We start from the raw sequence: 13,432 nt of genomic DNA, 5'->3' as shown, positions 1-13,432 counted from the left end.
AGCGGTAGGACGGGAAGGACAGCGACTGTAGCACAGCGAAAAGAACCCAGGAGTAAACTGCACTGCCCCAGGCTTCTATTTGCCTAATAGTTTGGTAAAGGTAGTCCAGTAGTCTGTAGGGGAGGGGGGACAGCCACAGCCCATGGCTTTCCGCTTGCTGTAAACAAGAGGAAAAGGAGGAGAGGAGACTAGACGCTTGTCCTAAACTTCAAGAGTATGAAAAGTAAGTGTCTCCCCCTTTCAGCCTCCAAATCTTTAGTTTTAGGACAGCTGCACAGCCAGGTAAGGGGGCTTCAGTTTTTCAACAACAAATAGAATGGTGAAGGAGGATTTTATGTCAATGCGTATTGTATTCTCTGTAGGCATAAACCATAATGAGATTGTTCTTCCCCCAGCTTATCACTTGAACTTACCTGTATCAGAAAAAATTGCTTTTATTACTATTACACTGGCAAAAACCAGTCACTTATAAAATTATTTACTCAGTCCGTAGCATGTCCCCAAGACAGCTGCACACGTTATATACACACATTAGAGATTGAGACGGAATATTATTTTTCCTTCCAATTACCTATTCATGAATTGCTTAAAATATTTTTACAATAAGGTTTTATGTTTTAATACTTACACATACAAACCCAGCTGTAAGTAAATTATATTCAATAAAAGACAACTGCTACCTTAGAATTCTTAAAGAAAAAAAAAAAATCAAAATCCTGCAAGGATTAAAGCCTCTTCCATCTGTCCTAGAGATGCAGTTCCAACAGCTTGAATGTGTTCAGTTTAATTCAGAACAGAATAGAGATAAATCCTTAAGGCATTCGAGTCCCTTTGGGGGAGCAGTGGGTGGAAATAAGCATTTCTAGGGCTGTTTCTTCAAGGGTGATGAAATATTCCTCTCTGTTACTGTTCTGTTACTTCAGTAGCCGTTTTCTCTTTTTCAGAAGTGCATCTCGAAGAGCCAGCTAAATAGAAAACAAGAGGGCAGTATTCAGGTAAGGAGACAGCAACACTCACATCAACAACCCTCTTTGGTTTTTTCCACCTCAGAAAAACACTAATAGGTTATCAGCTACAACTGGGAGCATAACTAGACAATGCTAATGACTAAGGTGGTAGAAATGCTGTGGTTATTTAGCTGAAGTCAGTAGTACAATTCAAGAAAGAGTGGGGCTTCAGAAAAAAAAACAAAAACCAAAAGCTTTTGTACATGAGGAAGATCAGATTAACATAAACTGTGCTTCCACTGACTCATGTTCAATTAGATGAGATCAAGAAAAAAAAACTTTAGCCAAGCAGTAAGTACGATTAAATGGCATTTTTTGAAAGAGTATTACAAAGCTGCTTTTCAAGGCGGGAAGGAGGGATGCTAGAAATTTTTACAAGTGCCAAATGACTCTAGAGAGATACTTGGTGTATATTTCAGACATGTTTTAGTTGGTAAGGGGATCTAATACTGGGCTATAGACAACAGTCTCTTTTAATCTACCACCAAAGTGGGCAGCAGAATGCAGTGTCCTACAACTGTAGTACTCCAATCCACTTTAAACCATTATTCCCATATCATGGTCGACACAACTGATGCTGTGGCCTAACTTTCTGTGAAAACAATGATGTATTTCTTCTTTCACTGTTTAGTTGTTACATTTAAACTTGAAACATTAGTGGGAAGTGAGTACTGAAATCATTCAACATGGCTTTTTAGAAAAAGAGAGCCAAGCGTAAGAATCATTGTAAACAGCAGTTTCCTCTAAGTGCCTAGATTGTTTGTTTGTGACCGTGTGTGTTTGAGAGCTGTGTGAACATGGTCAGCCTTATCTGGAGTAAGGCAGAATGACAGCAAATAGACAAGACTACAGGGAATATCAGTCCAAGTCTTCCTGTTTAACAGAAGCACACAAGACATTGTTTCTCTATTGAGTCTATAACCTGTTTCACACTTGCCACTCTTAAGACAAGAATTACCCAAATATACATTACCCTAATGATACGACCCTGGAAACAACTCAAAGGAGGTTTTGTAAAAGAAGCATCTGAAGGCACTCTAGCACAAGACAGAACAATACAAAAAAGTAACAGCACACAATTGCATTATTCTAGAAGTTTTTCTTGGAACATGTTCAAAGGAGTTCAAATGTGTAATGCCCTGTAAAGCCCTAGACTAGCCATCTGCCAGGTTAGATAAAAGGATTTTAAGGCATATTGTTGTTGTTAGCACTGACTTACTCTGCCAAGGTGAAACTCAGCAGGGCAAGGTAATATGCCTACACCAGCACTCCAGCAACAGCTGCCACTCACAGTTTGGGCCTGATGCCCAGCTGAGGGGCACCACAGGAGAAGGGGGCTCCCTGACCACATGCCTCTCCTGGCAGCTCTGCTCTTCTAGGTTGGATAAGTCATCCCCTCAAGTTTCTGCCTTGCCTTTCAGATATCCCTTTAGCCACCCTTGTTATGGCTGCTTGTGGGAACACACTGTAACTGGATTGTCCAATAGACATTTGTATAGCCTTCCCCAAGGGCCACAGCCAAGCTTAGAGCTAAGGAAGCAGCAGAGGACCAGAGCATCACTAATGAGAGCAGCACATGGTGAAAACACTGTGGCAAGCTAAACTGAAGTCTTTTTGGTTTTTCTAAACAGCTTCAGGTAGATAGCAAGTAACATTTATGTCTGTACTTTAAGTACATTTATGACAAGCTATTAGAGGAAAGCCAAGCCAGGCCAGGTCAGACGAGTCCATAATATGACAGTAATAGGAGAAAGGTCAAAGAAATAATACAGAGTGAAGAAACACACTAAAAGCTTGTCCTGAAAAACACTCCTCCGTATCAGGGAAGCTACTTCTATCACAGTATTATATTCAGGGTTCTAATATGATCTTCAATTTATATAAGGGAAAACAAACCATATCATCGCCTTCCTAACCTACACATGACTTGGCAACTGGGCTTGGTTCTCAATGCACACTGAAGCAGAGACTGACAAAAGGATTCTTCACCACCATCTCTGAATTACCTCCTCATGACAGGGCTCACAGCCATCTCACACAAAGGCCCTACCAGCAATTAAACCATCAAAATCAGCAGCAATGACTGATGGCACAGGATAGACAGCACTTCACCTGTTTACTCTCAGAATGGCCCATCTATTTTCAACATTAAACATTACCTGTTTTTCCCTGAAGGAACGCTTGGTTTTTGTCCGGACACTATGGCTGTATCTCATCATCATGAAGTTCTTGTGCTTTTGCTTTTCTTTGTTGGAAGAGCTAGCAAATGGGTTAATTCTCGTTTTCTTTTTCACAAATTCTTTTCTGTCTGTTTTTCCAGCCTAGAATAGACAACATAGTATAACATCATTTTTCATGCCCTACAGTTAACATCATCTGCTAAGGCAACAGGTTCTATGGCAGTAACAATAAATGCAGGTTGAGTAGGACTGTATCACACATTTTTCCATGCTGACTGTATTTAAGTAACAGTGAAAATTGGGTTTGTCTGTTTTCATTGTCACTTGTGACCAGCAAGAGGCTGTTTGTTACAGCCAAGATACAACAGCAAAAAAACTATACAAAATATTTCTCAAAACACAGAAGGCAGGTGGACACCACCTCTTCCTCCTTCTGCAGGAGACAAACACAAACCTAGATCTAGAGACAGAGGATATGAAATCTCCTGTTAGTTCCTCACCTTTGCAGTTGCCAGCCTGGTCTCCTTGTCCGATTTAGGCTTCTTGTGCAGATGTTCAATATCTCTGAGCGAAAGCAGCTCTCCCCTGCACACACACAAAAACCCAGCAGAAGGCCATCACACACAAAATTCATCTGGCGAGGAAACCAAGATGCCCTCTTGAACCTTTGTCTCTCACCCAGCTCTTACACCACTGTCCTTCCATAAAATTTCCACAAACACTTCTTGTTCTCAGTCTAATCCTCATGCTTGGGACAACCCTTACATAAGTCTCTCATTACTGTCTTCAAGTCCTGCTTTACACATGAAGTTTATGCACTCTGGAGATACAATACTGCTATAAAACCCCCCCACACCCATTGGTCTGAACAAGCAAAACAGACTCAAGGTTTCCAACAGTCCCTCTTGTCTTCTCTCCCAGGTATAAACAAATCTTTCAGCTAGGATCTGTTCTAAGCTGTGTGGCTCTTCTCTGTGTGTCACCAGGGGATACTGACCACAGCAGAGCTCCATGCCCTGCTGCAGTTAAAAGCTGTATCACCAGATTATAGGCGATACAGGGAAGAGAAAGCACTCATCAGTAGTCCATATCCCACCTGCCCTCCTCCTCCTCTTCTTCATCTATTTCAATGTATTTCCTCTTTGCAGCTTTGCCAGGTGCAGAATTCACTTCTTTGGAAAGCTGGGCGAGACGTATTTTGTGGAAGTCTTCTTGAGTGAGCAGCCTGCTTGTACTGACTGCTGCAGCTTTGGCTTTTCGTTCCTCCATGGGCATACTTTTCACCTTCTCTGCCTTTTCAAAGAAGTCAAAACATGAATCATCCAGAGCTTTGCAAACCATTTTTATGCCCCGATCCATGACCCCTGCCTCCCAAGTACTTATGTAGGGGCAATATTGTTGGGAAATGCTACAACCAGCTGTAAGGTTTCTTTATAGTCTTACACCCAACATGTATCACTAGAATAAAGATCCACTCCACATTTTGGAATGAGTAGAAGAACCTCATGTAAGTATCACAGCTCTGAACGAGTTTAGCTGTGGGACAGAATTTCCCACCTCTCCCCCTTACCCCTAACAACATGGGTACTTCAACCTCGCTGATCCTGGTCAAGCTACTCCACAGCCCTGCATAGTTATTTGCGAGCAGCCATGTCAAAGTGCAGAGCAAAAGAATCTGGTCTGGTATTACCAAGATACATATTTGGGGTAGAAGACACATAGAACTCACTACTTCTTTCTGCTCCTCATCTGAGGAGTGATGCACATCAATCCATTCTCCATCTTCATTATCTTCTTCCTCATTCAGACTAGCACTTTCCCATCCATCTGCTCAGGGGAAGATGCATAGAGAGCTGTTAATACAGATTCTGCTTAACTGCTAGAATTGGAAATAATTTAAGCTTGGATTGCAAAGTACTATTTCAAAGTACATTTTCAGTGTTTTATAATACACAAAAACTTTCCTCTAGGAACAGGAGCTTAACACCTGAAGTTTCATAGCTGTAAAACATCTGTCCCTATGCTTCTCCACCCCTCACTGTCTATCATAACAAGCAACACAGAGTATCAAACTTCACTAGGTAAACTGCACTTATTCAAGAATAGTAAGAATGCTTCTTCATGAACAGACACAGACATGCCCATGGCAGGGGGGCTGGAACTAGGTGATCTTTACGGTCCCTTCCAACCCAAACCATTCTGTGATTCTATATGCAAGCCATGCAGCATGTGACAGTAGAAAATAAGTTAAAGTATACCAAGTTTTATGTCCAAATAAAATCTCAGTGACTATGCTCACTATAGAAGTGGTAAAGAAAAGAAGGCCAACCTTCTTGGGTTCCTCCCTTTTCTATTTGACTCTCAACATCCAGTACTTCTGCTCCTGGAATATAATCTTTGGCATCCAGTTCTCCATATTCATGAATCCTGGCTTCCAATGAAGCCTCAGTAGGTTTACCCTGTAAGTTAACAAAACACATGTTAAACAGGCTAGTATTTTAATGTCCACGAATCTATCAAAAGTTTGTGGAGAGGAGAGTGAAAAATTCTGCCTGATAAACTAAGAGAAGATCTTTAATTAGTAGGAAGTTGAACGAATTCTAGGAAGATGGTCAGGCTTCTGCCCATGAGTTTGATAAATCTGAACTAAGGGAATCTTGAAATAAGAGGATGCCCTGTCAGAAAGGCAGGGGAATTACATGAGCCTGTGTTCATGGCTAGTGGAATCCACATAAAACAACACTTACCCTGAATTTCTTCTGCAGCATCTCTGGATTCAGGGAACGGAAGAGATGTATCAGACATCTTGCAGACATCATCACATCTATCCAGAAAATAGGGAATCAGGATTAAATACAGAAAAGCAGACTTCTGAACAAATGGAAAGTGCACTCATACAACCAATATTTGCAGCCCGGCTCATGCCTCTTCTGAAGTTATAAGCTCCCTCTAATTTCCCCAGTGCAGGATCCAGCTCTTCCTTAGGGCTAAATCTTTATTAACAAGCTGTTTCTTAGTCTCTTTTTGTCTCTTAGTTTCCCTGCCACAACTACCCTTGATTGTTTTGTCTCCTACATTTATACACTAAAAATACAGAGAAATGCAACTAACATAGAAAATTGTACCCCTCAGCCCACAAAAAAAGTAATTAAGACGTCACTATTCTGAAGGTTGTAACTATGGAGAACCAGCTGATACAGGAAGATAGTTTTAAAATCATATCCATGTAAAACACTCACTTTTATTTTTATGAGTCTTGTACTGAACGAGGTCTTGGAGCAGATCTTCAGTCATGGCTAATGGACATCTTGCAGTGATTTCTTTTATTGCATTGATTCTGAAAAATGGTGAATGATTTATTTTGTCAACACCACAGCTGGGAGAGGCTCCCACTGGCCCACCAACAGACTGAATGAGCTGGAACTTGGAAAAGCTTATACAGCATTTATACAAAAACATAAGAAAGAACATCACAAGGAGCTCTGTGCCATGGTTCTCCAAAACCATCCATCTTTGGCCTGTACTCCACTCTCCAGCCATTGACTAGAAGATCAAACAGGTATTTCTTTCTAGAAAGTATGTAACAGTTTCACTAACAGCAACATTTACACTTGTTGTCAGTAATGACATTTGATCCACAAAACAAATTCAGAGTCCTGAACTAGGAACTAGTATATACCAGTATATACCAATACATTAACTCACAGACAAGAGCTCTGCCCTCGAAGTAGAACTAACAGTATCCAGGAAACAAGAAAAATACAAGATCAAACCAGAAAGCAGAAATCCCACACCACCATAAAATCCAGAAAAGTTAAGCCACAGCAGTAAGCCCAGAAACCCATCATTCTGAGGAATTTAAACCACTGCCAACAACAATAAAGTAAGTTTCTGCCGAGATACTGTCCTAACTCATTTTTAATCCAGCAGGTTCTGTAAAGAGCAGTACAAATGACAGCAAAAAGTTGCAGGTCGTTTAAAAAGCATAAATATTTTTCCACATTCAGAGAGAGTTTCACAGGTTTTTTACTATTCTGTACCCACCCTACGGTCATGACCTCCCCAGAATTCTTGTCAGTGACAAAGTTGTTGGCAATGGTCATTAACACTGACTGGATAATCTGAAAATAAGAAAAAAGGTTAAATTAACAATGCATTCAGTAAAATCGTCGAAGTGATTACATACTAACACACAACAGAACCTCTTCACAGAAAGAGCTCAGGACTTGTCACTATAACCTGCAAATATTTTCTAGACAAGTTCTCTCTTGCAGAAATGAAGACATCAAACATGGGGATGGGTCTTCTTCCCCTTTATAGAAAAAAAAAAAATCCCTTGGAACTTGCTGAAGTAGCCAAAATTACAGTAAGCTTTTAAAGGCCAAGGGTCTGACCAGATTCGCTTTTCCCCCTCCCCATGAATGCACTCAGTTCCGTGCCGGCCTGCTGTCCATTTTTAACATCACCAAGCACAGGTGGAATACTGACCTCAGGTGGTACTAGCTGATGTGAAGCCTGTGCAGCAAACAGAAGAACCTTTGTCACTTCTGGAAGAAAAGAGGGAAGAAGATGCCAAAAGTATGTTGCTGCAGCTTACTCTGGCTCATAGAGGCACCCACCAAAACAGCCAACTCAAACCACTCAGCCTAAGTCTCAAAGCCATTTCAGTCTGTAGTTACTTGGGACAACTATTTCTCCTTTCTCACCAAGGGAACTCACCTGGTCTCCACCCCAGCAGCAGTGCAGTCCCTTAATAGCCAATTAAGACACGAAGAAATTCTCTACAGCTAAGACAGACTGAAACACCAGTAAAACAAAGCAGCAAAAGGCAGTCAAGCTTTGCTAGCAAGTCAGGATTTGCAAGGAACCAGGGACTCAATAGATGCATTTTATTCCATTGCTTGAGTTTCTCAAACACTCAAGTCAGCAGCAGAGTGCACACAGCTTCCATGAAAGTCCAAAGTTCTTCGCACTTCTAGCAGTCATAGCCTTTTACTTCCTTCATCCAAAAGTCTGTGGAGTACTACTAAGCTGCTGCTGCCTGTTTGTTTGCAGTACCACTTTTAAGTGACTGTACATGTGAGATGATAGACCATCAGCATTATCTATTACTAGCTACTTACCTCTCTGATGGGGCTGTAGGAATCTCTGAACAAAGGGGTAGAAATTAAAAAGAAAAAGCTGCAAGAAAGATGTAACAGGTTAGCTTCTTGTCTCTACGCTTGAGATCACCCTCCTAGGCTGATATGCTGTGAAACAATCCAGCATGCTCCCCAAATGCCTCTGATTTTATTGTATGATGCATTCTAACATCCTGAGTTTGATAAATGTGGAGATGAGGAAGCGACTTGCACAAAGGAAACAGAAGGCTCAATCCCAAGATCTGTGAAATCCAGAGCAGCTCTTGTTAACCTGTGCGTAATTCAAATTAGGGCACTCTGCTGCACAACCCTACAGTGTGCCACTTTGCCTCAGAGACACAACCTTCTCTCACAAAACAGAAAGACACCAGTAACATCAGTGACACTTCGGCTGTACCTCAGAGTGCTGTCTATGAGCAATCACTGGACTCATCTCCTTTGAAGAATCTCCCAGGAGCACACAGGTCTTGACAAAGACATGCTCTCCTTTATTTGTTAGGGACAGCTCAGCTATTCCAGACCAACAGCTTTCTCTAACAGAGGTCACTTAGTACCACATAAGTCCACCCCACTGCACCCTTCCCAGTGGCAACTACCTGACCATCCATCTGCACTTTTCAACGTACAGGAAAATTAAACCTCATATTCCAGAGGGAAAAAGCCAGAGCACGCCACCACCCAAACCAAGATGGCTGCCATCAAACCATTGTAAAATTAACAGATTATCTACCTCGTGTATTCCAACTAGCCTAGATATTAGGTCCATGAGCATCATCTTCACTTCAAATCGCTCCTTAGAGCTCTCCAGCTGCTTCAGCAGTTTCTCTGCAAAGTCTAGAAGAAGCAACAACAGGTTTGTGGTAGACTTAAAAAGCACAAGGCAGAAATCAGCCAGGATTAGCCCTTAATAAGGGCTGTCAGTTCCATTTGGGTCTTTAAGCCCCAGTGCCCTCAGGCACAAGAAATTAAAGGTGGCCAGAGCACTTCTCCCAATGGAGACGTTTTTCTTCTCACATGCCTAAAAGGTCCAAAGATGTGCACAGGTTGATCAGAAGAAAACTAGCAGAAGTTCCGCAGCATCATAAGCATAAGGTCAGTATTTAAAGCTAGGGGGTTTTAGATATATTTTGGGTTCATCTGAAAAACAAAATCCCCAGAGGTTCACTAGATGAGATTAAGACCAAGTCAAGTGCTATTAGACAAACAGACTAGAAGAAGAAATAAACTTTTGAAGAGGGTAGGCCAAAGAAGCTGTAGTAAACTACCCTCCAATAACCAATTTATGGCCTTCAAACATAGAACAGAGGTGGAGAGCCGCATCCTGATCTGTAACAACCGCAAGCAGACGGTGTAATATTTTTCCTTCCATGTCTATCTAAAATGTTGCACTACAACAAGCAGAAGACATATGATCTTATTCTCTTCAAGTGCTACGAAGTTCTAGGATAAAGCACACAGCAACCATCACATTCTCACATTTGTGTCTGTCTGTCACTCATTCTCCTTGCTGACTTGTGTCTAAGCTTTAGAGTCCAGGATTAACGCCGAACTTGAAAAAGACAATACACAATGCAGGCTTACCTTGGGGATCATGAATCAAGTGAATAGCAGAGAAGTTGAACACCTCTGGCTTGCTCTTCTTTTTCTGTTTCTGTGTACAAAAAGAGACACAGAGTTTTTTCTTTCCACCTGACCTAAGAGGCAACTGGAACTATATTGAAGAGATATTTATCAAGACACCACACACTTCATAAAGTAGAGGACCAGGCAAAGGGTACCCAGAGCAGAACTAATCCACAACTTGGAATTTAAGCCTGTTTCAAAACAGCTCTCTTCCAGGTAAACACAGCATATGCCTGGCCAGTGGACACTAGAACAGTTAAGGACCTTTACCTAGAAGAAATGACAGAAGGTAACTAAGTCATCAGGAGCAACAAGAAGATCTTTGCACTTGAAGGATTAAGCTAAAACACTGCCAAGTCAGGCATTCCTCACCTTGAGAACCTTCATTGCTTTCTCCAGTTTCTTCTTGCGCTTGGTGGTTTTCTTGTTGGTTGCGTAGCGCATCATCAGATCTCTGGCCGTGGGAAGATCGTCCTTGAGAAAGAATGCAAGGAAAATAAGACTTAGGAAAGCAAAGTTCTTAGCATTAGTCTTCAGACAGACAGCAAAGGCATCCTGCTATCAGCTAGGGCCAGCTGTCAGAAACACTGAACTTTTTTGTGAAGCACAGAAACATCTACAGGAAACAAGATGGAAAACTAACAGAAGCAGACACACTGGCAGAGCCAGGGTCACTAGGATGACAGGCCCATGATGAGTTTGAAGAATGCAGAGGAGAAGATTTAATCACAACACCCACCTCAGATTCTGAGTCACTGTCTTGTTTCTCATCTTCATCTTTCCCTAGAAAGAACTTCAAAGCAGCAACTAACACCTGAAAAGCAATGTAAGTTTATGTAGGACAGGACAAACTGACAAAAGTATTTAAAATAGCCCTACATCCACATCTAAGGTTATACCAAGACTCCCCTAATTTTTTATAGGCAGGGATATGAACAGAAAGCAAAACAAATCAAGAGTAAGCTAGAGTGGTTTACTGACAGCCAGCTTTTGCTGACCAAATACCACCTCCTCCCACAACACAAGTGGTATCTGAAAATAAAACAAAGACCAATCATCAGTGAAGCTTGTTTGCAATTACAAAATAAGTTGCATTTGCAGGAAAAATGGTAACATCCAGTTTCATCAAGTGATTTTTGTTCTCACCTTTGTCACTTTTGAAAAGCAGGCAGTTGTGATGACATTGACTGTTTTGGCATCATTCCTGGTGTAAAATAAAACGTCACCTTTTACTTTAAGTTTGGCAACTTCAAGTTATTCCCAGAAAAACTCTCACGACAGTGACTCCTAACAAGCAGGAAGTTTCCTTAGAATCAAACCTCTCAACATTCCAACTAGATTTGCAAAGTAGTACAGCTTCACAAAACAAAACCAATTCACAAAACTCAAAGCACCCATTAGATCAGTCATCTAGAATGAACTTACATACCTAACAAGAAAAACACACCAAAATTCCTCTTCCCACTGTACCTCACAAGCTGTATGCTAATATTAGCAGCTTTTATGTGCAAGAGCTCCAAGAAGCGAGCTGCACACAGCTTCAGTTTCAAATGCAATACACACAATTTACATACCATTTTCAACTAAAACATCAAGAATTCCACCTAACTAACACCAAGACTTCACACAAGAGTGTTTCTTCCCATCTAAACCCCGTTCCACAAAATACAGCCCCTCTGGAACAAATGAAAGTAGAGTGAAGTCACTGTCCCCTGCATTACATTTTGCACTATGTGCCACAAGTGATGTCAGAGTGGTTGCATGTAACAAACAGGGAATCAATACGAGCCTGCCAAGCCCACCAAATATTCCTTCTGTAAAGCTCAATCATCACATCCAGAGATATCTTGGCAGCAGTGGGATTGCTGTCTCTCAACATAGTGTACATGAAGTTCTGCAGTGTCTAAGAAACAAGTTGGGAAACAGTTACTGCTACAAGTCTTTCACAGTATCAAGAGGTTCAATTGAAGTACATTTGAAAACCAAAACACTTACTGTATTTACTTTGTTGTTTTTGTGTTTAGCATTGACATTCTTGATGTCCGACACAATGTGAGTGTATAAAGTCTGTAAAGGGAGAGTCCCAAAGTTAACAGTTGGAAAAACTACAAGAAGTTATCCCGTCAAGTCTCACATATGCTTTATTTTCATGTATTTGAAAAGCATGCTTGCACTAAGGCAGGAAAATGAACACCATGAAGTATTGCTTAAAAATTCCCAACCCCTACTCCACTCGGGCATGTTCCAATGGCCAGTGTAGCAATTCGGGCAGCAGAAAGCAAGTATTGCCACTTCTGTGGCAAAAACCACCACAAAATACAGCATTAACCAGCAGCTAGTGTGGTTTTAGTTGTTTTCCTCCAAAGTCCTCACAAAGAATTCAGCAAGGCCTGCTCTGACAGCAACCTCTGTAGGGTTTTTATCTGCACCACATCCAGGCTGCTCCATTCCAAACACAGGACACGGTAAAGATATTTACAGCAGCACATCCCACTTTTAACCTAACACACAGGTTGAGTTTGCCTCTGTCAATTGCTGAATGAGCAAAACTAACTTCAACCTTCCCATTTTATTAACAAGGACAGGAGAAGAACTGCCTGCCAGTGCTCTGTTACTTCCAGCAACTCAGTCAAATCCCACTGGAAATCAAGAGGGGTTTTTGTAAGCACAGCTTACCTTTCGTAGAAGCTTATCATGACACCGCAGCAGTTGGAAGAAGAGCTCCAGCAAACTCGTTGGGTTTATTAAATTCTTGTTTCTTAACAAGATCAAAGCCTTACAGAATGTCTGTAAGAGAAAGGGGGAATCAGATCCAGGACTTCATAACCCTCCACAGTTTCCATCTTTCTTACAAATTTAAAGAGCGAACCGTAAGCCCTTGTCTCACATCTAAAGGCCACATTTTAGCCACAGGAGGACTCAAAATGCCTTTCAGTGTAGGTCTTACCATGCGCAGGTCCACATCCAGGACTGTGTGGTGGTAGGAGAGCAGCTCCTTCAGCTGCTGGGGGAAATTGGCCATGTGCTCTGGGTAGCAGTGGGCAACCTACATGGAAACAGATCGTTACCATTCTATCAAAATTAAGTGCTTAATGCCCAGATGTAAGAGGTACGATGCAATTAAAAAATGCTTTCAGAAATTTGTCCCAAGTGCTCAAACACAAGACTCAAGTTGCTGGGAACAAACAACACCGCTGCAGGAACCTCAGTCAAGGCACAGTTTTACGGCGACTCTGGCAACATAACAGCCTAACCTGCCGCAGCCACCACGCTCAAGGCAAAGGCTCTGCGGCTGGTGGAGGGCTCCAGGCCAGCGCCACGGCGGCCCTTCAGAGGGGCAGCGGCTTACCTGCGCCAGGAACATGACCAGCTCGGCCAGCTCCTTGCTAGGCTTGTCCGGTTGGAAGGTGAAGATCTCCACATGGGACTGGTAGTGGTGGTACTGCTGGAGGAACTGAGCACACACAACAGGGCCGTCAGC

At 41.9% G+C, this 13,432-nt stretch overlaps 1 protein-coding gene across 1 annotated transcript; it reads right to left on the bottom strand.

Moving 5' to 3' along the window:
• Window positions 1–871: 871 nt before the first annotated feature.
• Window positions 872–13,414, bottom strand: SDAD1 (SDA1 domain containing 1; the record flags this gene model as incomplete). Its single annotated transcript, XM_010014943.1, has 21 exons — window positions 872–965; window positions 3,167–3,328; window positions 3,688–3,772; window positions 4,284–4,480; window positions 4,917–5,017; window positions 5,517–5,646; window positions 5,935–6,011; window positions 6,427–6,524; window positions 7,232–7,308; window positions 7,676–7,734; window positions 8,311–8,368; window positions 9,059–9,162; window positions 9,910–9,979; window positions 10,324–10,425; window positions 10,691–10,765; window positions 11,098–11,155; window positions 11,754–11,854; window positions 11,947–12,018; window positions 12,628–12,738; window positions 12,899–12,997; window positions 13,301–13,414. Coding segments are annotated over 21 exons (2,001 nt in total), but the record flags the coding sequence as incomplete, so codon positions are not given.
• Between the last annotated feature and the right edge of the window lie 18 nt (window positions 13,415–13,432).

This window comes from Nestor notabilis, unplaced genomic scaffold (genome assembly GCF_000696875.1).
Source record: "Nestor notabilis isolate BGI_N333 unplaced genomic scaffold, ASM69687v1 scaffold30515, whole genome shotgun sequence".
In the NCBI taxonomy this organism is placed as follows: domain Eukaryota; kingdom Metazoa; phylum Chordata; class Aves; order Psittaciformes; family Psittacidae; genus Nestor; species Nestor notabilis.
This window is presented reverse-complemented; position numbering and strand designations above follow the sequence as displayed.